At 39.8% G+C, this 25,943-nt stretch overlaps 2 protein-coding genes across 2 annotated transcripts; both read right to left on the bottom strand.

The window, feature by feature from the left end:
• Window positions 1–1,903: 1,903 nt before the first annotated feature.
• On the bottom strand, window positions 1,904–13,790 carry LOC306939063 (bile salt-activated lipase-like). Its single transcript, XM_079523529.1, has 11 exons — window positions 13,642–13,790; window positions 10,771–10,918; window positions 10,062–10,178; window positions 9,725–9,922; window positions 7,121–7,251; window positions 6,589–6,696; window positions 6,110–6,224; window positions 5,138–5,324; window positions 4,325–4,528; window positions 3,111–3,320; window positions 1,904–2,398 (listed from the first exon to the last, which is right to left on the bottom strand). Exons 1-11 carry the CDS (start codon window positions 13,666–13,668, stop codon window positions 2,224–2,226), a joined length of 1,620 nt encoding a protein of 539 aa, XP_079379655.1. The 5' UTR covers window positions 13,669–13,790; the 3' UTR covers window positions 1,904–2,223.
• A 1,328-nt stretch (window positions 13,791–15,118) lies between these two features.
• On the bottom strand, window positions 15,119–23,358 carry LOC306939373 (bile salt-activated lipase-like; the record flags this gene model as incomplete). The annotated part of the gene is made up of 11 exons (XM_079523960.1): window positions 15,119–15,308; window positions 15,702–15,911; window positions 17,942–18,145; window positions 18,950–19,136; window positions 19,663–19,780; window positions 20,125–20,232; window positions 21,031–21,161; window positions 21,525–21,722; window positions 22,202–22,321; window positions 22,553–22,700; window positions 23,296–23,358. The coding sequence occupies 11 exons, from the start codon at window positions 23,356–23,358 to the stop codon at window positions 15,119–15,121; spliced, it is 1,677 nt and encodes a 558-aa protein (XP_079380086.1).
• Between the last annotated feature and the right edge of the window lie 2,585 nt (window positions 23,359–25,943).

The following is a 25,943-nucleotide window of genomic DNA, read 5'->3' as shown; positions in this document are numbered from 1 at the left end:
GTCTTTAACCAGTGCTAGTCAGCTAATTAAATTCTGAGGAGCTGGAGGACGTCACATACATTACATTGAAAACCTATTGACATCACTGAGCAACATTGCTGTCATCTTTTTTTAAATGAATTATTATTGTTCACTCATAAACACACAAATAACACGATGAAAATACAACTTGTACAGAATAAACAAAGCAACAGGTGACATACCATGCGTGCCTTCTGCCCAGAATATTTAGGAGTTATTACGTTTACTTTCAAATTTTGTATAAATGTTGTTTTATAGAGACACCTTTTTTGAAAAAGCTCCTTCGACCTCCGTTTGTTCTTCTCACATACTCAAACCCAACAGCTGATTTCAATGTCACTGTCATTACGGTCACATGATGTATGTATCTCAGAGCCAGTCTATGGCTCTGATGTATCTGACCTGAACAGTAGATGGCACTATATCACCACACACCCCTGCCATACGCATGCAAAGCACTTCACGTTAGTTTTCTTTCTTAAGCCGGGTTGTATATAAAGGAATTATGTCGCATCATCACTGATGTCATGAACCTATAGGCTGCTCTCTGCTACCGTATAGCTATAGGTAAAGGGTTCTAGCATGAAAAACAAATATCTGGGACATTGTGTGCCTCTTTTAGTTCTACCCAATAGTATCTGTCAGCAGACTGTCAACAAAGAGGGAAAAGAACATGTCTTGACTTAAGAGGCATGATCTATGCAGGCTAAAGGAATTGTACATAGGCTATGCAATAAAAACAAATTGCAACTGTACCCTCTGCATATTGATTTTAGTACATATAAAAGCAGTTTATATATTAGCCTATACACATTATACATTTGCTGACAAAGACTATATCTCTGCTGTCAGGAAGAAACCACCTAACTCCAAAATGTTAATTTTTCAGGAAATGGAAAAATAGACATTTTTCAGGAAATTCAGAAAACCATATATTTTTTAAAACAAAGCAATACTGCCTCATCAAAGTTGGTGTTGTGACTATATATTGTCAATATTGTCAATGTAGTTAAGAGGTTTTGTCCAAAGCGTTTTTTACCACTTTCCATTTGTTCAATATTTTCGAAACACACAGATGTAAAGGGTGTTCAATAGCACCCATTTATGCAACAATAATAATAATAATGATTATAATGATTATAATGATAATAATAATAATAATAATAATACTTGTAACATTGAAGTGAAACATGCCATGACATGGTATAAGGCTGGTATGTTGGGTGTTGTTGCATGGGTGAAATATAATAGTAGGCTACTGAACCATGATGCAGCACTACATCAGATATTGTAGTGAAAATGCAAATATTTTAATGATTGCGAGGATGGTTGTCTTGTCTGAGTGCAATTTCCTTGCAGAAGAAAATGTCATTATCTAATGTCGGTATAATATATATATATTATGTTGTTGCTTTTTGCACTAGGTTTGCTTAAATATTTTACTCGTACTGCCTTATTCGTATCATATGATATATTTTGTATTTGACATTCTTAGCACAGTCTGCCAAAACAATATTAATTAACAGCACATGCATGTGATCTTCTGAAAAAATATATTTGTACCGTAAGTTGAATCTTGAATCTAGGTTCCTTCTTTATTATGTTGTCCAGATCTCTCATTCTAGCTGTCAGTTTAGAATTCAAACTACACTGACCTTGACTCTGTCCACATGGAAACAGGTGGTCGGATTCTCAAGAGGATTAAATACAAGTTAGAGATAAGATGAAGGCCCTGAAACACATTTTGTGTTTGGTATTATACATTTTTGTATGTAGCATGGGTGTGTTTCAATATCTACATGAATTATTACTGCGTCATATGTATCCATTTTATTTGAATTCATTAAATAAACAATGTACAAAGCAACTGCATGTGGTGACTGACAGGTCTTCGCCAGTGTGTGACAGGGCTATCTCCAGCTTATCTCCAGACAGACATTCTCTGTGGCAGCTGCGCCTGGCGTTGTCATCTATGTGCATGTACTTGCGTGGAGCACCCTTTTCATGGGTCAGCTTGTGTCAATGTACCCTCTCACTTTAAAAGAAATGATAAGGATGCCTACATGCAAAATATAATATATGTATTACTCTTTTTCACAATTCTACTGTATGAGAAAAATGGTTGAGGTAGATCAAGACAATTTTCAGATTTTCATTGTTAATTTTACTCAAAACATTATTGTGATGAAGTGTCATGCACCGCTATGGCAATGGGAAGCCAGGGAAAGTACTGGCCCAGAAACGGACAAAGCGTGTCCTCAATCCCTGCCTTGTATAGGTCTCATCCATCATGGCATTGATCTCCAGGAATCTGTGTCCAGTGCCTGTGAATTCAGGCCATGTAGTAGGAACACTATGTGGTCCTTTGTTGGGATCTCTGTGGGGGGAACACATGTATGCACAATCACATTGTTGAGTGTTGAGAGCTGTTGAGAGCTGTTGAGAAACAAATATGATCAGTTTTTCTGTTTTTGAGGGGTGCTAGCCCCTCCTATATCCAACTTTTAGTGTGTAACCTTTGTCCTACACGAACATTAAATTCCCATTGACAATGAATGGAGAATTTTACGTCATAGTGATGATGATGTACGGTGATAAGAGTGCCCCACGGGTGTGATTTTTTTAATGCCCAATTTACAAAAGTACACTTTGTCGTATGACAGTATGATGTGTATAGCAACTCATAATGTAATAACATATAATGTAATACTGTTTCATATTGCTACCAATGTGTTACGATATGCAACACACACACAGCTTGTAGCCTATCATTTATAAAGACATGCCCAAATAGAGACACCAGGTTGAACTATGGACAACAAGAGTTGACTAAGTGACTAAGTACGTTTTTGTACATTTCATGAAGAGTAACAGTTTAAGAACAGCAATGATGTGCAAGTGTGCATAATATTGTACAAAGTACAAACAGTAAAAATCCCCACTGTTAATTAATACCCAAAGAATGCATGATAAATGGAACCAAATGGAGCCCAAATGAAATCTCTGCACATCAGAAGCAAGTGGACAGAGAGGGCAGTGCAAGTGAATGATTTTGTTTAAAAGTGTCCCCTGTTATTTCTTTTTTTTACCCAGTCCTGGCGAAGTTGGTCCAGTAAGCGATCATGTAGGCAGACAGGTCTCGCTGGCTGTCCCCATAAGCCGTAGGCGTAGTGAAAGGTTTACCAAACATATACTGCATCTCATCTGCATGGTCAGCGCCCACCCAGTGGGGGTAAGGTCTGCCTTGACCGGCCATGAAGCTGGGCTCAGTGAACAGGTAGGAGTAGGTACGACCAGACCTGGGGAAGCATCATATGTGTAAGTCAGTTCATGAAGCTGGGCTCAGTGAACAGGTAGGAGTAGGTACGACCAGACCTGGGGAAGCATCATATGTGTAAGTAAGTTCATGAAGCTGGGCTCAGTGAACAGGTAGGAGTAGGTACGACCAGACCTGGGGAAGCATCATATGTGTAAGTAAGACCGGCCATGAAGCTGGGCTCAGTGAACAGGTAGGAGTAGGTACGACCAGACCTGGGGAAGCATCATATGTGTAAGTAAGTTCATGAAGCTGGGCTCAGTGAACAGGTAGGAGTAGGTACGACCAGACCTGGGGAAGCATCATATGTGTAAGTAAGTTCATGAAGCTGGGCTCAGTGAACAGGTAGGAGTAGGTACGACCAGACCTGGGGAAGCATCATATGTTTAAGTCAGAGGCGTATCTACAATAAGGCGAGGGCAGGCGTCCTTCTGTCCAAATCCATTTCTGGCCTGGCCAAAATCCATACAATGAGAAAAAAAAGAGGACAAAAACAAGAAATGAGAACTATTAGTGTACAGCTTATTGGCCGTTGCGGTATAGCGCAACCCTCAATCACCCATTGGAATGCAAATGCAAGCCTTTGTATACTACTCGTCTGGCAGGTATATCTCTTTGAAAACCTATAGTGCTACGATTGTGCGCGGGGAGACGACAATTAACACATCTTGCCTGTCCAAAAAGTAATTCTTGCCTGCCCAAAATGTAATTCCTGGAAACGCCACTGGTGTAATAAGTTCAAACCAATTTAGTATCTGAGTTTGTATAAATTGATTTCAAGTTCAGACATTTAAAGTTAAAGTCATACTGTATAACGTTTTCAATTAAACAAAAGTTAGTTTTGATATAATATTTCACTGGTATTTTTTTTTTTAACATATCCAAGTGTTTTTCTCGAAACTTTTGTTTTTTCCACGAGTCTCTGCCCCCAACACTACATCCATGGGTTTAACTTTTACTGAGAGTTATATGTAGACGTGCTCTCACTTGGCATTGGCAGCATGTAGGTAGAGGGCAACCTGGCTAGCTACCAGGAACATGTAATCAGTTCCGATGTCCACAGCAGTGATCTTGAGGGCAGTCTGACTGGGTGTTGGTCCCCAATTCGATGAGTACTCAGCAAGAGCAACATCAAAAGCAGCCTGGCCCTTCTCCTTTGTGTAAGCTCGTAGTAAGCTCTTCACATCTTCTCTGGAATCACAGTCAAACATCTTCAAAATTAAAGATAATTTGTCACACATTGAAGTTCTTCAATGTGCGACATTAATGATACAGAAGGTCAATGTATCTAATAATTCACTTGATGTGGATACGTTATGTAAATAATCCCGTCAACTCTAAAACCATAGTGATCTATACAATTATTTAAGTGAGATGTAAGTGACATGTATTTGTTTCAATACAATGTTTGTTGTTAAAAGGTTGAAGGTATATTCCAATAGCAATCATTGTTATAGAGTGTTTGTACAGTAACAGAGGTCTCCCCATCTCTCCAACTCTTTAGTAAACAGAAAAATGCATCAGCTTGTGTTCCAATTAATTTGTATCTGTTAATTGATTTGTTTCATCTCTTTATTCAGTATCCTGTTAGTATGAGTCCTCTCTGATTAGATGAAATTGGTATCCCAACCTGAAATGTATATTATGTTTACTAAAGAGCTGTGGAGGTAGGGAGACCCGTGTTACTGAACAAACACTCTATAGCAATGATTACTGATTACAATCAGGTTATAGCTATTTAAATCACAGATGCTTTACTTTGTGATAACCACTGTAAAAACAAAAAACTAGTAGCTTTACATTGGCAACTCCTCACTGCTGTCAATGGAAGGGATGTCAGGAACAGTGAACATGTGGCCATCCATGTTATTGACCCCAGAAACATAGTCAATATCAGCAGCATTATGGAACAGGTTCTGAGGTTCATCTGGGAGGAAGTCTCCATCAACGACGGGAGCCAGAAATGGGTCAAATATCATAGCAGGGTCTGTAAACATGAGTCATAATTAAGTGTCATGTAGTATCCATGTTCAGAAGAGCTGAGAAGAGGACTATGAATGTGCTCACTTAATCGATACGGCAATTATCATATCATATTCCTTGCCGATAATCATTTTCGATACAGTGGCAACCATATCGATATGGCAGGAAATGCTGTGTGACGCGACTTTAAAAGAAATCTGATATGGTGTGTTTGTGTGTGTTTGAGACTCGAGTTGCAGTAAAAACAAACTGCACTTGCACTAGCCTCTGTAACCTCACAGCCTGTGAGTCACAGGCGTATGTAAAGTCTAAACTTATGTAATTTAGATAGCATATTATGTAGACATAGCACTCTATAGTGTATACTCATAGATAGTTTCATTGTATAGATATTCGTTAGACAGATGTTAGATTCTTAGCTTGCTTGCTTGCTTATGATTCTTGATGACTATTTCCATTTGATGTATTACCATGTGTTGTTCTTGCTTACTGTAAATCGCTCTGGATTGTCTGGACTGTCTGCTAAATGCCTAAATTGTGAATTGTAATTGTAAAGAAAATATTTCATTTGCATTGATTCAATCTTAGGACATCGGACACGGTCATTATTCAAAATCAACGCTTATTGCGATACATATCGTATCGTGATACGGATCTATTGTGCCAGTAGGTTGTAACTTGTAGGTAATACCTACTACCTACCTAATCCCTACTTGTTACCCTACTGGGTACATGTACTGTAGCGCTTTTGATTGAAATCCTTCCATTAGTAGACAAAATCATACTCACTCTCTGGGCCTGATGGAGTGGAGAGAGGAGCAGCCATGGCCAGTGTCTTAGAATCAGTCGATTTCAAACAGTCTGCCATCTTGTCATCGGTGGGGCAACCAACCTTCAGGGCAACCTGAGGGTTTTGTTTCACATAAATGTGTCATTTTAAGTATTTTCATTTTAAGTGTTGTGTAGCCGTGTTGTGATGTGAAGTCATGTTGATGTTGTGTTAGGCTGTTTGCTGTACACAAAAAAAACGACTTTGAAGTTGATTGATCGGACGGACGGTTCTCAAGATACGCGAAAGATACACAGACATGCGTACATGAGACGTGTGCATTTATGGTTAGATAATACCACTTAATTTAACATTATTACATATATCTTTAAAATATATTTCAGAAGGACACATGTACACATAAATGTGTAGTTACTAGTTTTGCATCATTATTCTTGGTTGAATTCAGTTCTACAGTGAAGCATGCAGTAGCCTATACCTTCTCTGCCAACTGACGGGGGTTCTTGTTGATAGCCCAGGGACAGAAAGCAACCCCACTCTGGGAGATGGCTCTCTTCACCAGTCCCTTGTTGTAGGGAGTCAGAGTCTGTGGAAGTATGATAAATTGTTTAAAATAAAAAATAAAAATCAGTTCTTCACCAAGATTACAAGCAGCGACTAGCTGCTTGTAATCTTGGTGAAGAACTGTTGTTGTTGTTGTTGTTGTTAGTAGTATATTACCTATTATTACCAGTCTTCTCCATGTATGGCTATCCAGGGTTTGATGAGGTCATTGTAGTGTTAATCATAATATGGAGACAGCCATATATGGAGCATGTCACGAGGTGTGACAGACTGACAGCCATATAGTGGCATAACGTGTCACGACTCACGAGGCATGACGAACTGACGGCCATATACTGTATGGTGGCGTGATGGACAGACTAACTGACTGACCGACAGGTTTCGCAGGTTTTTATAGTCATTTGCGTTGCAATTATTACATATTATTATTACAGCACCATCCTCACCTGGTAGCTCACACTTGATCCACCAGCAGACTCGCCAAAGAGAGTGATGTTGTCAGGGTCACCTCCAAATGACTGGATGTTCCTGTGGACCCAGGCAATGGCAGCATGCTGGTCCCACAGACCATAGTTTCCTGTCATGAATAAAGACCACTGTGAGTCACAAGCATTTTACTATGTTCCATTGTGACTGGATAATATAAGATAAAACAAGCAACACTGACAAATGTTGCCTCCTATTCCAAATTTGACCACCATTGCTTCAAGTAGTAGATTACTTTGACTGGTCTTTGTTCAACGATGAAACACACAGTAGATTAAGCTGAACCTGACCACATGAACCACATACTGTAGGCGAAAATTGGGTGAAAATATAGGATCATTTGGTGAAAATAGCCTTGTAGACCTTGTAGATTGATATTTTTGCCAAAATTAGAAGAAAAAAGAGGGAGCCAAATACAGTCCAATTTGTACAAGTACAATTAAAAACAGGTGTAGAATTATAGACTAAGAAGCTAAAAAATAAGAAGTCAACAGACTGTACAGACATAGATATGGCACTAATTAAAGACATCATATATTGTATAGTAGCACCATTCACATACATCTGCAATCAATCATTTTTAACTGGGGTCTTCCCAAACAGTATGAAGACTGCTAAAGTAGTTCCTATATTCAAAAATGGAGACAAATATAACTTCACAAACTACCGACCTATCTCTCTGCTGTCACAATTCTCAAAAATTCTAGAAAAACTGTTTGTGCAAAGGCTTGATAACTTCATAGAAAAACACAATTTATTAAGCAGTCACCAGTATGGTTTTAGATCAAACAGGTCCACCTCTATGGCAGTCACGAAATTGGTAGAACATATATCTACAGCAATTGATAATAATGAATATACTGTAGGGGTTTTTATTGATCTGAGCAAGGCATTTGACACTATACATCATGGCCTGCTCCTAAAAAAAATGGAAAGATACGGTATTCGAGGAACTGCAAATTCATGGCTAGAGAGCTACCTCAGCAACAGACAACAGTATGTAAGCATGAATAATGTTGAGTCGGAAAAACAAAACATCTCATATGGAGTCCCACAAGGCTCTGTACTTGGGCCCAAACTGTTCATAATGTACATAAATGATATATGCGAAATATTGGAAAACTTAAATTGCGTATTGTTCGCGGATGACACAAGTCTGTACTGCACAGGGGGGAGCCTCGAGCAGCTCCTGGACACAGTAGAAAAAGAGCTTATAACTCTGAAAAAATGGTTTGATATTAATAAACTGTCACTAAACTTAAGCAAAACTAAATTCATCATCTTTGGAAATAGGAAAATAGACAAACAGATCAAAATCAAGTTCGCTGATGTTGAAATCGAACAAGTACAAGACAGTAAATTCTTAGGAATTATAATTGACAACAAACTTAACTGGCATACACACATAAACAATTTAAGAACCAAAATCTCTAAAACTATCGGAATACTGTATAAGATGAAACCCATTTTGGACCAGAAATCACTGTACTTACTGTATTGCTCCCTCGTACTTCCGCACATCAGTTATTGTGTGGAAGTATGGGGGAGCAACTATAAATCAAACATCAACCCCATATTTCTTCTCCAAAAGAAAGCAATCCGAATTATAAATCACGCCGATTATTACGCACCAACAAATCCACTTTTTATTCAGTCACACACCCTAAAATTGCATGATCTGGTAGACCTCTCAACAGCAGTTATAATGTATAAAGCACATAACAGACTGCTTCCGCCCTGTGTCCAGGAGTTGTTCGAGGCTCGAGAGAGCAGGTACAATCTTAGGGGATTCGGCATATTCAGGGGGACTAAGGCTAGAACCAACAAAAAAGCGAGATGTATAAGCGTAAGAGGTGTGAAACTGTGGAACGGCTTAGACAATGAACTGAAAAAGTGTAGCTCAATTTATACATTTAAAAGAATGTACAAATCTAAAATAATAGATAAGTATAGAACATTATTATAACCTAGTATATTTACTAATCATATCTTAATCATATTAGTACACAATTATTATGATAAAGCAATATAATAACTATATAATAACCATATAAATAACTTCTTCTCATGTGCGACTCTGGATTCTGTGTGATCAAATCTGTCTTCTCCTGTGTGTCTTTGTTTTATTTTTATTTATTTTTTTATTTATTTTTTTGTCCGTTTTTTTGTTTTTGTTTTTTTGTTTTTTGTTTCTTCTCTGTTTCTCTGTCAGTTTTATGTCCCCCCCCCCACTCCCCCCCTGGGATAGGCACAATAAGCCATTGGCTTCAGCCTAAACCCTTTTGGTCTAAGTGTAAAAAACACGATGAATTGAATACATGTAATGTAATGTTTTTTTGTTTTTGTATTTATGACCAAAAATAAAACTGAACTGAACTGAACTATATGCTTGCCACACACCCATGAAGGCTCTGTATATTTCAAAAAATCTAACACTTAAGTTGATTAGCTGCAGCTGGTTGCTTTGTACTAGCCTGCCGTGTTTTTAATCTGCTGTAGTATACATTAACTGGAAAACAAAATCAGCCCTGGTTTTCAATTCCCCTTAAAGTGGTTAAACCTACCAGGTAAACTAGAATCTCCAGTGCTGAGGAAGCCCAGGGTTCCCACGCGATAGCCCACTGTCACTACAATAACATCTCCCCTGTCTGCAATCTCCTGTCCGCTGTACATGTAGTTGTCCAGGAAGTTGGGCCCCATAGAACCACCAACTTGGAACCCTCCTCCATAAAACCACACCATGACCGGGAGATTGGTAGACACTCAAAGAGAAACAGAAAGAATAGTCATTTTTCAATTAATCACATCACCCAATTAATCACGTCAGTATAAAATAGGGCATTATGAAAATCACCCCATACATTATCTTATGGGAAAGCAAAAAAAGAATTGTAAACGTACAATACAGGCCATGAGGCACCCATATGTTGAGGTGAAGACAGTCCTCACTACCAAAGGCTGGAATTCCAGGAAAACTCTGGAGACACCTCTTTGCAAATTTGGTAGCTTTCAGAATGCCTGAAGAGAAATGAAATATGAAATGTGTAATGAAACATGTTTTAGAGATAATAAAAAAAAAACACATGGCAATTTAGTGTTGAATGAATATATTGCATTTTGTCAACTACTCTTAAAATACAGAAACAGCGAGCAGTAGTAAAGTATGGCTTTCATATTGCTCTCTTTTTCCGTATTTTACACTGTTCTACTAAATGTTATTAAAAGCCATCATGCAATTGTAGTTTATATTCTCTGTCCATTTCCGATGCAAGTGGGCTCAATTTAATGTATAAGATATTCATTTTATGACAATAAACTGACACATTTTAAGACAAACATCCTCGTAGTAGGCCAATTGTACTGCAAACACAATTTTAACCATGTTAGAAATTATGAGGGAGCCAGATTAGGAAAACTGCAAATTATGGAGCAATGAAAACAACAATTTCACCCACTTCTGACTTTCTTCACACCCATAAACATGTGATCTGATACTCAAATGTCATTCTGATCTTGCTGGCTTGGGGGTAGTTGTAAAAAAAAAAAAAAAAAAAAAAAAAAAATGTAATTGTTCTATATTACATAATGAAAACCTTGGGTTTGAACTCACCGTTCCAGCCAGGATGAGGTTTGGGTTTTTCAAATTTCCTGGGTGGAGCAGCAAAGGGAATTCCCTTGAAAACATCCATGGACCGGAACAGTCCCAGGCGAATACTCTGACCCTGAACCCAGCCGCCCTCTGTCACCACTCTCTCCAGCTAAACACACAAATCATCAGTGTTAATGGAAAAAACAAAAAATATAAAAGTGAGGTATCCACAACTTTAAAATGGTATATTAAATATGAATATAAATATACTTTCAAAGTGTATTGAAAAAATTGTTTAAAAAAAAGATTGTACATAACTTTATAGATCTTCAATATTGTAAAAGAGAATGATTACTGACAAACTTTAAGTCACAATTGTATCTTCAAATCGGAATAAAATATATAGGCCTGGCTATGGGATATCTGAATTCAAAAAAATCGGATCAACATAAATCAATCTTAAAAGCTTAACAAAGCGACAGATATCACATGCTTCTACTTTATTCATTGTCCCAGAGTAAAACAATCTAGAATATAGACACTCACAGAGGCAGCTGAGGTTGTCTCTACAAAGAGGACAATAACGATCAAAATCCATAATGTTCTCATCACGGCTTGTCGGCTTCCCACAAACATCTGTCACCACTCTTCCAAATCCGTTATATATATATCTGTGACCTGTTCCACATACACTGTGGACACAATCTACACCAGTGGTTCTCAAAGTGGGGTCCGGAGACCCCCAGGGGTTAATCATGGAATATCAATCTCTATTGTCGCGTTTCGGTCTGAAATCTTGTGCCTATTTCATCCTTTTATGATTCTTTCATAAACGAATGTCCTATTTTATACTTTGTTGTATGACAGTCGTGCACAAATGTGGCACTGATTAGATCTGCTTTTTTTAAAACCAGGCTGAAAGTGGTTGAGTCTGCCTGTGTTTTTGTATACAACCAATGAAAAATAAAGTAATTCATATGGAAATATATAATCAATAAATCAAAACACAAATAACTAATCATCATCATCATCATCATCATCATCACAAGATCTTCCCCAGTAGCTCATGAGACTAAAGGCCTTTTCTAGTCACTGCACTCATAAGCATGCACACACGCATAAACACACATGCACACACAAGCACGAAGACACTTACGCACACACGCACGCAAGCGCACATGAAAAGTGTTAACAAGAGCTTGTTGTGACTTAATAAGGAGTACATTGGATCCATTTGAACACAGATCATTTTTTCCATTTCCTGCAAATTAACAGTTTTGGACATACAAGGTTTCCATCCGTGGGCAATTTACAATATGGCATGTCTCTAGACAGAGAGAATCAGGCTATCAGAGCTCTGAACAAAAACCCAACTGTCTTTTCGTTTTACCTGTAATTACCTGCTGCTCACCACCAACAACAGAGAACACACGCTATATTGTACATTTATTTAATTGCATCTAGCTCAGAATTGTTACAGTTCACCACATATTTAATGCCATTTGCACTATTCTTCTGCATTAATGTATATTCTGAATCTCTTCAGTTGCTATTCAGCCATTTTTATTGTGTATTTTATATTCTGTATATTTTCCTTTGACTGCAAAATATCGATATACCGGTATATCCTACGTCAGTAACCCACGGACTACAATAGATATATTATATTATATTATGCCCATGGGCATTCTTAACATCATTGTGTTGTTTTGCTCTAGGTTTGTGTAAGTGCTTTACAATTTCTTGTATTATATACAGTATGTTGGTTGACATGACTATAGTTAGAGCTCTCTGCCACAACAATATTTCACTGTGCATATATACATGTATGAATGCACACTTGACAGATACGATATTTGAATGTTTAGTCTTGAATCGAGCGTTCTTCTTGATGCTGCAGTAAAGTCCTCTGTTAACCTATTTTGGGCGGGAACCCCTTTTGGTGTTTCAAGCATGTTATAATTTAGCTATTGAAAAATAGCAGATCTACAAGCTCATAGCGCGCCACCGAGTGGTGCGCTATGAACTTGTAGGTCTGCTATTTTTGAAAAATTGTGAAAATATTTATTTCAGAAAACCTTTTTAATTTTTTTTAAATTTTGAGGTCAGGCCTTGTAAATGGGTTAATTTAACTCACAAGAGAGTTCCAATGGAACTTCCGTTTGTACTCTTTGGATGTACAGTAAATGATCACTGAGGAGTTACTGTGCGCCTCATTCTGGCTGTCAGTTTAGAGATAAAGCACACTGACCTCGACCCTGTCCACCTGGAAACAGGTGGTCTGATTCTCAAAAGAACCAACAAAGACCTGAAGTTAGAGATAAGATGAAGGCCCAGAAACAAATAAAACCTTTATTTTTCATTTGGTATTTACTAGTTTTAAGTCTATTGCATTGTGAAACGGGGATAGACTGAGACTCCCTTGCTCTGGCTGCCCGATACCGACAATAAGCCACTCAGACCTACTTATAGGTAATATTAGGTCATATTAAGTAATATTAGGTCATATTTTACACTGTGTAGAAAGGGAGAGCCGTAATATCTATATGAATTATTAATGTCTTATCACATCTATCCATTTCATTTGAATTCTATTCGTATGGAATAGTATGGTAGTTGAAAACAAGAACAATTGATAATGCATTCTCCATGAGTTTATTTTGTCCATTAAAGTACATTACATTTTGACATTGTTTGGTAGTTGTGCAGTTTGACAACAAGTGATGCCACAAGTTGTTTATTAATAATTATTTAACTGGGCTGGTGAATGCAGGCCAGGTAACAGGCATATTTAGCACTGCTTTGTTGGGGTCCCTGTATAGATGACAAGTCAAACAGCAGCTAAATTAGAGCAATTATGTTTTAGGAAAATATATATTAGTCTAGTCTTACCAATGTGCTTCTGCTTAGATCTGCCATGGGATGTAACAATTGAAGCCATAATAATGATGATCATGATGAGGGAGTATTATGTTATACTCAGTTTTGGTGAAGACATCACAGTGCTGGGCCAGTAAATGGCTTTCCAAACATATCAAGCTGTTTCCTGTTTACCAGCGTTGCCATGTCTGTTTAGAATACGCAACTTTGTTCTTAAAGTCTAGTTGCTTTTTAACAATTAAAAAATCCCTTTTCTTCCCCAATATATATATTTTTTGAGATCTACAAAAGAGAATGATCTAAGGCAAAACATGGTAGCCGAAAAAAGTGGTAAAACTTTTTTTGAGCTTGTTTTCATAGACCTGGTCGCTTACATTACTTATCTTTCAAAATTTGGCAACACTGCTGATTACCTGCATGCATTACACCTGCAGCTGAGCCTACTAGGGTGGAAGCTATATATATACTCTATATGGGTGGAAGTGACCAGATATTGAAAGAAGTAGAAGGAAAGGGAAATGGCACCGGCCTGGAGAAGAGCCAAGAATAAGTCCTTTTAGCTCCTATGCCTTTTTTGCGACCATAGGTCGCATTTACTATAAAAACCTGCTTATCTGTGTGTTAGTCACGCCTCCATATATGGTCACGCCTTGTGACATAGGTCATATACATGTATAAGGTCACGCCTTGTGACATCATGCCTCCATATATGGTCATGCCTCATGAGATCACGCCTACATACAGTTTATGGTCACGCCTCGTGACATCACGCCTTGTGACACGTCATGCCACCATATATGGCAATCTCCATATATGAAGATCACAACACTGACCTCATCTAACCCTGGATAACCATACATTGAGAAGACTCACCTAGATCTGCATGTATGAAGCCGACCAGCAACTCTATATCTGCCCTCAAACCCTTAGATCTCCATACATGGAGCTGACCTGACATTCCATATGTTGATTCTTACCAGTGTTGCCATGTCTGCTTAGAATACGCAACTTTGTTAACAATGACTGACTCCATATACTCCATATATGGCCAGTACAGAATTAATTCCATATGTTTCATATAACATTCAGCCTGGACACACAGGATTACAATTCTGGTCCATGCAGATTGCATAGGATCACGTTCAGTCGAGTTCTTCATTTATACTTCATCGTACTAGAACACTGTAGAACAGTGTCACGCGCTGAAAGTGTTGTGAGCTTGTAGATGGCTAGTTTTAGCGTGCTACACTGATGTACACTGAAGTATAAATTGGGCTTACACAGATCCATGTCACAGCATACACGCACGCACACACGCATAGAGTCAATAATAATAACAAAGCAAGCAGGTGACTTATCTGTTTGGGTTTATTGTTTCAGTGAAGTACAATTAATTAAGAACTCATTTTTTGGTAAGCAACACCGTCATAGTAGGCTACAGCATAACATAACTACTACTGTAAAGTATAAACTTAGTGAGGCAGACACGTTATTCGTCTTCAGAGGTTGAGTTCATGTTGGGAAATTCACTGGTCCAGAATTTCACAAAGGGAAGTCTCAGTGCATGTTTCACCGCGTTACTGGGGCTCATCCTGCCGTTGAGATCCAGATACTCGCCTGCATCTCTGTTGAATGCTGGCCAGATGACAGGAATCCGGTGCCCTCCTTGGTTGGGGTCCCTATACAACAGAGAAGAAACATACAGTATAAGCTCCAGGAGGGCTCGCTGTCTCTCATAATACCATATGATGAATCAAATGCATTATGGACTTGATGGATTACATTTCTACTTTCTCGATAAAATACATTCAAAATCAGTTTTGTTTGGAATTGTTGTGAAAGGGGGAAAAATATATATAATATACATCTGACATTATTGCCATGAATGAACATACAATTATCTTATCTAAATTACCACATGATGATATGATGATACTGGTTTAAGATTTGATTTTATTGATCCAAATGTTGACGTCATTGTAGCTTACCTGTCACTACCCAGTCTTTAATAATAATGATCATAAAGTGTGTGGACGTGTGTGCGTGTTGTATGTCTGTAGTTGTAGATGTACCCAGAGTTGGCGAAGTTGGTCCAGTAGGCGATGAAGTATCCGGAGAGATCACGTTGGCTCGGCCAGTAGCCGATGGGTGAGGAAAAAGGCTTTCCAAACACATACTGCAGGTCATCCATATGGTCAGCACCCATCCACGTTGGGTAGGGCTTCCCCACACCACCAGCCCGGTTAGGCTCGGAGAGCAGGTACGAGTAGGTACGACCGTTCCTTTGATGGGACAAGAAGTAAATAAAGATATAGTTATCACTTTACCAAAAACGTGCTAAAAAGAAATGTGGTAAACAAGAAATGTTTCAGGAGGTGTGGGGCCGTTTTATAAGATACATAAAGAACAATGATTTGTCACATTTAATGGATGGAGCTGAAGAGGAGTAGTGCTGTTGTTTTGTTTTGTTTTTTGGTTATTGTTGTTTTGCTTTCTTTATATCAGTAATTGTCTTGTAATGTTCATTTATTTTTGTATATTTGTATTGTCATTTGTGTGTAAAAAAGGAAAATAAATACATTGTTGAAAAAAAATAAAAAAAATAAATGTGGTTAGGCAAGTCCTAGAGGCACTAGACTAGAGGCTAGTTTATACTTGTTTGATTGATTGAACATTGGGTACATTTCAAAAACGAAAGGTCAAGTATTTTACCAGGAAATGGTTATGCCACCGTCTGAAAACCTGAGACTATACAGTTATGCACAGATTCTATTGTTAACATATTTGATTTAACATATCGGGCCCTATCTATCTTGCACCCCTTACCCCTTATCCCTAAACGTATGTGGCATTTTTGACTATTTAAAAAAAATAGTTCAACTAGCCAATCTACATTGACACGTTGTGAGCTTGTTGATCGGCTATTTGAAATATTTTAAAAGGTTTTTCTTAATAGTAAAAAACGGCAAATAAGTTTAGGGATAAGTAAGTAAGTAAGTAGCCTTGCCGAGCCATGGGGCCCATAGGGCAGGAGCCTATCTCCTGTTTCTGTAGCGTGAGGCAGCTTGATGTACAAGTACACCCCCTGGACATGACGCTATATGTCGCAGGGACTTACCCCCAGTCCAACCCTTGATGCTGAGTGTCAAGCAGGGAGGCACTGGGTCACATTTTTAGAGTCTTTGGTATGACCCGGCCGGGGATCGAACCCCGACCTCCCAGTTAGGGATAAGGCGTAAGGGCATTGCCCATCATTGTAATTCCATAGGTATACTGTCGCTTTTACCATTGCTTGCTAGAAGGGCGGAGACGTGTGAGAATTTTGGTCTTCAACCAGCCAAATTCTCACACGTCTCCCCCCTCCTTCTCCGCTCCCTCCATTGGCACTCAGATCAGCCAACGCAGGGAAGCTGGAAGTACCTTCACTAAAAACGCCGGGACAACGCTCCACACGTCCCAAACTCTTCTCCCTGCTGGCTCCAAAACTATGGAATGCACTTCCCATCACAATCAGAACTGCAGCCTCACTCAAAATCTTCCGCCGTAGTCTGAAAACCATGCACCTTTTCAGACTCCATCATATGGCCCGTAGCACTTGCCCTATAGCCCCTTAGATAGCACTTTATGTAGACTTAGATAGCATTTTAAACAGACTTATAGCATGTTATGTAGACATCACTAGAATTGCATTTTATGTAGTCATAGCACTTTATAGTACATATGTATAGTATAATATAGTATAGTATGGGTTAGGGTTAGGGTTAGTTTATATATATAGTTATGATATAGATACTCCACTGTTACGTTCTTAGCTTACGCATGTTTCATGATAACTACTTTTTATATATGTGATGTATGTCATGCTTTTTGTTATTGCTTAATGTAAATCGCTCTGGATTAAGAGCGTCTGCTAAATGCCTAAATTGTAAATTGCTAAAATGGAAACGCTTTCCCTGACAGATGATATCATAATATTGCGTACAGCTCAATTGGTACAGCGCACTCTCAGGTTATGGGTACGCCAGAAGATAATATCCTTCAGTGGACCTGACACATTATGTTTGCAGTTGGTACGGTAAATAATCAATATTTTATTACGCACAATAACATGCCTAATAAGGTTAGACGTTTACAACTCATGCACATACATACTTCACTACACAGTAAATTCCTCAATGTTAATTCATCCATTTGTACTCAGACTCAGAGAGTGTACAAAAATGCAAATTAACAGACCTTGCATTTGTACTCTCTCAAGGTTAAATGAACAAACTTCAATGTGCAGACATTAAGTATACAATAAAAGTCTCACTTGGCGTGGGCAGCATGCATGAAGAGTGCAATCTGGGTAGGCATCATAAAGATGTAGTCAGTTCCAACGTCCACAACCGCCCTCTTGACTGACTCCCAGGTAGGTTCTGGTTCCCAGTTGGAAGAATAGAGATTAAAAGCTGCATCTTGGGCGACACTACCTTTTTCTTTGGTATAAGCACCAAGGAGAGCTTTCAAATCCTCCCTGCAATGTGACAAAAAAAAGAAAGAAAGAAAACAGATTTGAAAAGATAAAGCAGTTGTCTTTTAGGTTTGCACCGTACAAAATCGGAAGGATCCGTCCCTTTCTCACCAAGGAGTCTACTCAGCTCCTTATGCAATATGCAACACCTTTAACACCTTCTTCAAGGTGAAGGTGACAGACTCAGCTCCTTATGCAGGCCTCAGTAATATCCAGGTTTGACAACTGCAACTCCCCCTTGCTGGTCTGCCTGCATGGTCTCTCATCATCATACCCCATCAACTGAACTGATCCAAATGCTATGCCCCACTTCTTCGCTCACATCATTGACTCTCGGTTGCTGCTTGCATCCACTTACTTCAATGTCCTGCTGATGTCCTACTATAGCAGCCAAAGGTACTGTATATGGCACACCCGATCTGCAGAATATGATCCAACCTCCCTCCCTTCTCAATGACAAGCTGAGTCTGACTACCACTCCAACCAGCCTAAACATTTCTCCTCCCTGTTTCCAAAAAATGTGGAATGACATTCATCCATCCTTTAGTTTAGATCACTCTTCTATTGAGACATTTAGATCCTGTATCCTGGTAGGACCGATACTGGTTAACAAGTGGTATTGCCTGAAGGTCAGAAATCTATTGCTCCCCAGAGCAAGCAAGACAAAAACATGCCCCGGATAATGGCTCAGTTGAAGAAATTGCGGCACTCACGCGGAGGACCAGGGTTTGAGTGTCGGCTGGGAAATTAAACCAAAGGATTGCCGCTTTAAGCCCAACTGTCTTTTATACTGCCATTGATACTCACACTGAGGTCTCTTCGAAGGGATTGTTAAGGTTGGAGACGTCGAACATAGTAAAGACGTGTCCGTCCATGTCGTTGGCACCAGCAATGTAGTCGACGTCTTCAGCGTTGGCGAAAAGCTTTTCAGGCTCATCGGGAAGGAAGTCTCCATCAATTACAGGAGCAAATTCCAGCATTAATGCCACGGGGGCTGTAGGAGGTATAGGTACAAGCATGATCCACAGTGTTACAGTATGTTACACCTTCAAATTCACATGAAACCAAAACAAAATGGCACATTTACTGTGAAAAAAGAATAAAAATTGAAATGGAACACTGAGTGGGGAGAGTCAATGTATGGAGAAAGAAAAACAAAAGGACAATAATGCTGTAAATGTTTATGTTCACTCTCCTCCCAGTTCTATACAACTGTATGAATGAGTGTGCTTATCAATAAAAGGAATAAAAAAAAAAAAAGAAGAAAATTCACATGAAACATTGGCTGCACCACACTGAACCAGAACAAGTATTCCAATATGTAGGCTACTGTTGCAGGAATGGACACTGGAGCAGCTCAGAATAGTTATATAATAAAAGCCTTTTATTCAGGTGTTAGTACAACAAGACATGACAGTAGGCTACCGTCTTCACCTTACTGCGTTAAAATTGAATTTTAGTCAGCATAGAATAATAATAATAATTCCCTAGCAAACATAGAGATGCGATGCAATACTCACTGTGAGGAGATCCAGCCATTGGATCCATTTTAGCGGCCAGTGTAAGCTGCCAAGGATCTACCGTTTTCAGACAAGCTACCATTGTATCATCAGTGGGGCAGTTGACCTGCAGAGCAACCTGGAGAGTGAAGTTGAAGGTAAAAGTGAGGGGCGTGGGTGGACATTTTCTTAACTAGGCTTAAGGTGGCCTTACACTAGCCGATAATCGCCGACCGCTCAAAGCGTGATCGGGATCGGCCCGATCAACATCAAGAATGTTTGATATTTGCTCTGCCCCGCTCCGATTATCCTGTAGTGTGTGGTGCTATCAGATTTCAGATTGAAAAAAATCGGCTAGTGTAAGGCCACCTTTACTTAAAGTCTATAAATAGCTATTTCTGAACTTTGGGAGGGAAACGAGGCAAAAAGCAGGGTTAATGTAGGATTAATGTTAATACATTTTTTATATATTGAACACGTCACCTGCTCTGCTAGCTTCAGAGGGTTTCTGTTGATGGCCCAGGGGCAGAAAGCAGTCCCACTCTGGGAGATGGCACCCTTGATTATACCTTTGTTGTAGGGTGTGAGAATCTGTTGTACGCACACGCGCGCACACACACACACGCGCACACGCACACACACACACACACACACACACACACACACACACACACACACACACACACACACACAGACACAGACACACATTTATTTATTTTTTCCTTCACATTTGTCTTTCATAATAAACTAACAAAGTCGTTGCGCACAGTGTTTTGTCCCAAAGGGGCTTCTCTAACAAGGCGAACAAGCCTTAAAGCCTCGGGTCGTTTTTTAAGGTAAACCGCACCAATGTAACTCATTGAGTTGCAAGGAGTTGCATTGTGGTTTACCTTAAAAAACGTTTTGTCCCAAGTTAACACGACCCTTTGGTGTGGTTTGGGCTTAAGACCCAGCGTGCTTGCTCTGAGCTGCGGTCCCCTCTGAATGTCAATCATTATTAACATTATTATTATTTGATTTGCCCCACCACTGGTTTTTGGATTAGATGTTACGGTAATAAAACGTCTGGAATTCTTCTTTAAACCTCTATTCTATACCAAATCCTTTTGCTGGAAAAGACAGATATGGAAGCTCACAGCGGGTTATGCATTTGTAAATGTGCTATTATATTGTAAATTTGCTATATATTATTAGCTACTATTATTGATATTACTTGAAAAAATATTAAAAAGAAAACACTGTACTTTTGAATACTCAAAATACACTTTTGACTGAGAAAGATTTGACCAGGAGTATATAATATACTCAAGTACTGGGGTTGAGTGCTTTGTCCGCCACTGGCTAGAAGGATTCATGTGGTTAAACCAACATCACCAGCCACTTACTTACCTGGAAGTTCACACTCGCTCCTCCAGCAGACTCTCCAAAAATGGTGATGCTGTTAGGGCTTCCTCCAAAGACGCGGATGTTCCTGTGGACCCAGGCGATGGCAGCCTGCTGGTCCCAAAGACCATAGTTTCCTGTCAAGAAACCAACCTAATAAATTACCAAATAACCAATTATTTTTGCATACACCAGAGTTTCAGGCCGCTCAAAAATGTTTTTCAAAATAGTAAAAAAAGGCAAAGAAGTTTAGGTATAAGGGGTTTAGCGGTGACGAGTACCCATTGCACCGATCTGTATCATCTGTACTAAAGTCAGCTAAAGCGATAAAACTGTCTCCAGAGGGCAGCGAGTGACACACTCACGCACGAATGGGCTAATGTGAAATACATTGTAAAGTGCTTTGAAGGGTCAGAAAGACAATAAAGGCACTTAATTTATACTGTAAATGCAGTCAATTTACAGTACCATTTACAGCCAATAATGTTGCTAATACTTGCCTGGTATTCTTGCATCTCCGGTGCTGAGGAAACCCAGGCTTCCCACACGGTATCCCAGGGTCACAACGATAACGTCTCCCCGGTCTGCAAGCTCCTGGCCATCATACAGAAAGTTGTCCAGGAAGTTGGCCCCCATTGAACCTCCAGTCAGAAACCCTCCTCCGAAGATCCAGATCATGACCGGTAGATTTGTGGACACTAAAGATAAAAGCATTTGAACACAAGATTTAGAGACGGAATACTACATTTCCACATGGAGTGACATTTAATTCAATTCAAATAGCTATGTTTTAATCGAAGGACAATGTGTGTTGGAGTTATCCATGTCAGGGGAACCCACAAGTTATACTTTATTTATCGTATGACTGCATTGTTTGCTGAAAATAAATTCAGAAAAATAACCAATGTTAATGGTTAAATCTGTTATTTTATCTGTTATTTTTATTGTATTATTAACCCATTCAGGCCTGACCTCAAAATTAAAAAAAAATCTTCTAAATCCTCCAGTTTTCTGAAATAAATATTTTCACGATTTTTCAAAAATAGCAGACCTACAAGCTCGTAGCGCGCCACTCGGTGGCGCGCTATGAGCTTGTAGATCTGCTATTTTTTCAATAGCAAAATTATAACATAATTGGGTTCCCGCCCAAAATGGGTTAAAACCACTGATATTATACCTTTACGGCCATGAGGAACCCAGATGTTCAGGTAAAGACAATCTTCGCTGCCACGGACATCATCCTGCTGCATAGTCAACTGCATACATCTGGGCTTGTAGTCCATGGCCCTCATCACGCCTGAGGTCAGGAGATAAAACTGTTTTAACACCTAAAGCAAAAACGCCTGCCACAGAATCATATCTTTCAAAACCCCTCCTGAATTCTGCTGCTTATCTTTCATCATGCCATTCTGGAACAAAACTTCTTTATGGGATTTCCCTTTGAGAGTATAGGCCAGATTTAATCAAATCCTCAAAAATAGAATACAATAAAATGCATAAAAAAATGACATTCACGTTGATTTCTCACCATCCCAGCCAGGGTGACGTCTAGGCTTCTCAAACCTCCCAGGGATGTCAGCGAAGGGAATTCCCTTGAAGACGTCCATACGACGACCAATTCCAAGGAAAATGTTATCCCCTCTCACGGCGCCTGATTCTGTGTACACCGTCCCTAGCTACACATTAAATTAACATGTTAATATAAAACCTTTTCAACAACTCATTCGTCATTCAACTTGTCTTCAAGTATGTCTATACGTTTCCTCATTATGATATCATGTCATCATTTTAGATAATAACTGCTTTGTAAATGTTCCGCTCTCACTGATGTATGTTTAAACATGGTATCTTCAGGCAGACAACCACCATCTTCTACGCTTACACAGCTGTCTACGGAACTCAAAGTCACAGAGTCAAATCCATACAATATTATTGAGTAGCACATACAAAGACAGTAAACTACATGTGTTTCACATTAAAAGATAATTGTATACGTGTGTGTGTGTGTGTGTGTGTGTGTGTGTGTGTGTGTGTGTGTGTGTGTGTGTGTGTGTGTGTGTGTGAGTGTGTGAGTGAGTGAGTGAGTGAGTGAGTGAGTGAGTGAGTGTGAGTGAGTGAGTGAGTGAGTGTGTGCGCACACGTGCATGTGTGTGCGCACGCGCATGCGTGCGCACGTGCGTGTGTGTCTGTCCAAGTCTTTGCTATCAATGTAAACTGTGTGCTACATGTATTAATAAAAGGTACAGTCAGCACATATTACTGTAGACTCACAGATGTTGCAGAGGCTGTGCCCACAAACAGGGCAAGAACGATTAGACTCCCCAACGTCGTCATGATGGCTGGCCCAGACAACCTGTACGATCTATACGTTTCATCACAGGCCTTATATACAGTAACCGCTAGCCCTCCTCCCATATGTGTGATTGGTTGTTAGAGACCCCTCCCTATACGTTCTATAGTAAACGGACAAACTGTACACTGATAATAAGGACTTGGCCCATACCAGTGACCTTTAGTTGCCCGGGATTGGAGGGTTTTACCTGGTCTCTGGTCTCTGATGAGCGTCATAGCTGATATGATGTCTGTGGTGTGAGGCAGGTACCTGTACCAAACAAACAACCATTCTTCTTGTCACAACCTTTTTTTAAGTGGTGCCACCACTTCATTAAGGAGCTATACTCTATGTGTGCCTGTCCCTGCCTGGGCCCCTGGGTCCCTGGGTACCTGGCTGGGTCTGTCCGAGCACGAAAATAGTGTTTGGTTTGTGTCACTGTTGCACAGCCTAACACACACACATTAACTGCATATATGATGATTTCGGGTGTGACAGTACAGTACAGTACAGTACAGTACAGTACAGTACAGTACAGTACAGTACAGTACAGTACAGTACAGTACAGTACAGTAGAGGGACCCCCTGGGGACCCCCACACTGTAACTGTCATTTTTTCTCAACTGTTTCGGAGGTGGGGCGGCCCACCGGAACCGGCCCGGCCACCTGGGCACGTTCATGTGCGTCTGGAAGTTCCGGGGACCCCCCGGGGACTGCCACACGGAGTTGCACCACTTACTTCACACGGGTGTGATTTTATAATTTCCTGTGTGTTGGACAAAACATATAGCTTTACAAATCGTATGTCTGTCTGTCTGTCTGTCTGTCTGTCTGCCTGCCTGGCCTGCCTGCCTGTGTCTGTCTGTCTGTACTAGCCTCGGAAGCATTCCTTTTCGGGTTTATGATCCGGTCAGAAGCGGATGGTAAATTACGTTGTTGTAGTCACTGATTTGCAGTCATCAGGCAGGAAACCACAAACCGGAATAAGAAGTATGCCTACGAGCAATTCCCTGTGATCAAGGGCATCATCATTTTAGGGCCTACCCAATAAAAGCCGTATCGGGTTTGTTTATGGTTATGTCTCTGAGTCATAGCGTCATGCCTGAAGTATCGGGTTTGTTTATGGTTGAGTGAGTTTCCATTACAGATTGGAAAGGAATTCGTGAATCAGTACAATTCCAAAATAAAACAGAACATAGAACATAAAACAACAACATAAAACATTAAAAAGCCAATTAAAATAAATAACTGACCAAATGATTTATAAATACTTTTGGAGGTCATTCCAAGCCAACTATTTCTGTTGTGTGTGACATCAGACCAAATATTGATCAGTGAGACACAGGGAGAGAAAGAGAGAGAGAGAGAGAGAGAGAGAGAGAGAGAGAAAGACACGCGCGCACGCGCACACACACACACACACACACACACACACACACACACACACACACACGCGCGTAGGGTTTTTGTCGCAGACACAATCATACTCACTACTGTCTGGTGAGCCTGATGAGATGACAGGACCAGCCATGGCCAGTGTCTCATTAGTTGATTTCAAACAGTCTGCCATCATGTCAGTGGGGTGGGGCAGCCAACCTTTCGGGCAACCTGAGGATTTAATTTTACATACATTTTTGATTTGTCATTTTAGGTATTTGTCATTGACTCATTTAAAGTATTGTGTTTGTTGTGTTGATGTTGTGAAGTTGTGTTGATGATTTGTGAAGTTGTGCTGATATTGGAATTGTGTATAGCTAGTGCTACGTATGTTGGTGTTGTGTAGTTGTGATGTGTTGGTTTTGTATAGTTGTGCTGTTTAGATCCTCAAATAAAATGATGTACTGTGCACTCTGTGCAAATGATGAAAGCAAGTGATTAGAAAACAACCTGTGATATGTCTTCTTTTATATTCCTGAACCGATTATATGACACAGGTCTCAATTGTTCAGAAATAATGTTTGTTATGAGCTGGTCCAGCCGGCTCCATTCACTGCCATGTATTCATGGGACTTCCGGTGCGAGATTTGGCTCCCATGAAAGTGTCATGGTGCAGCACAGTCACGTGACCATGACCTTTCCTTCTCTAAACTTCCTTGGTCTGAACTGGGAAACCCTCTTGTTAAAGAAACACTGTGTCGGGGCGCCCGCTGGCCTAGCGGTCCAGGCGCATGCCACATATAGGCTCTGGCCTGACAGCGCGGTGAGTGTTCGAGTCCCGTTCATGATGACCTTTATGTCTCCCCCATCTCTCTCCCTCTTTCCTGACTGTCTTCACTTGAAAAAATGAACACCTACTTGTACACTCAAATGTTGATTGTTTGGGTCTGACGGAGACTTGGCCAAATGAGATCCAGGCAGAATGTGTGGGACTCTCTAGTGTCCACCGAGATATCTTTCACTCTTGTTTATACTGACGTGACAACCTAGCCTGGTTAACCACTCCGCCCTTGAATACATTTCATTTCAATACATTTGGTGGTTAACAAGGCTACCAACAACCATCAGCCAAAGTAGAGTTTTATGAACAGCTAAAATCAATTTTCAAAGCTTGCCGATCACTTTAATCTCACTCAATTAGAACAGCCTG

Source organism: Electrona antarctica, assembly GCF_951216825.1.
Source record: "Electrona antarctica genome assembly, chromosome: 16".
NCBI classification, from domain to species: domain Eukaryota; kingdom Metazoa; phylum Chordata; class Actinopteri; order Myctophiformes; family Myctophidae; genus Electrona; species Electrona antarctica.
The sequence above is the reverse complement of the archived record's forward strand: the minus strand, read 5'-3'. Positions and strand labels throughout refer to the sequence as shown.

Excerpts from the sequence above, each read along its gene's own strand:
- LOC306939063 (XM_079523529.1), bottom strand. The coding sequence starts at position 13,668 with ATGGCAGATCTAAGCAGAAGCACATTG. Across the intron at positions 10,919-13,641 it reads ATCTAAGCAGAAGCACATTG|CTGGAGAGAGTGGTGACAGA; the intron begins GTAAGACTAGAC and ends TTGTGTGTTTAG. Across the intron at positions 4,529-5,137 it reads AGCAGTGAGGAGTTGCCAAT|AGAAGATGTGAAGAGCTTAC; the intron begins GTAAAGCTACTA and ends CTGTGATTCCAG.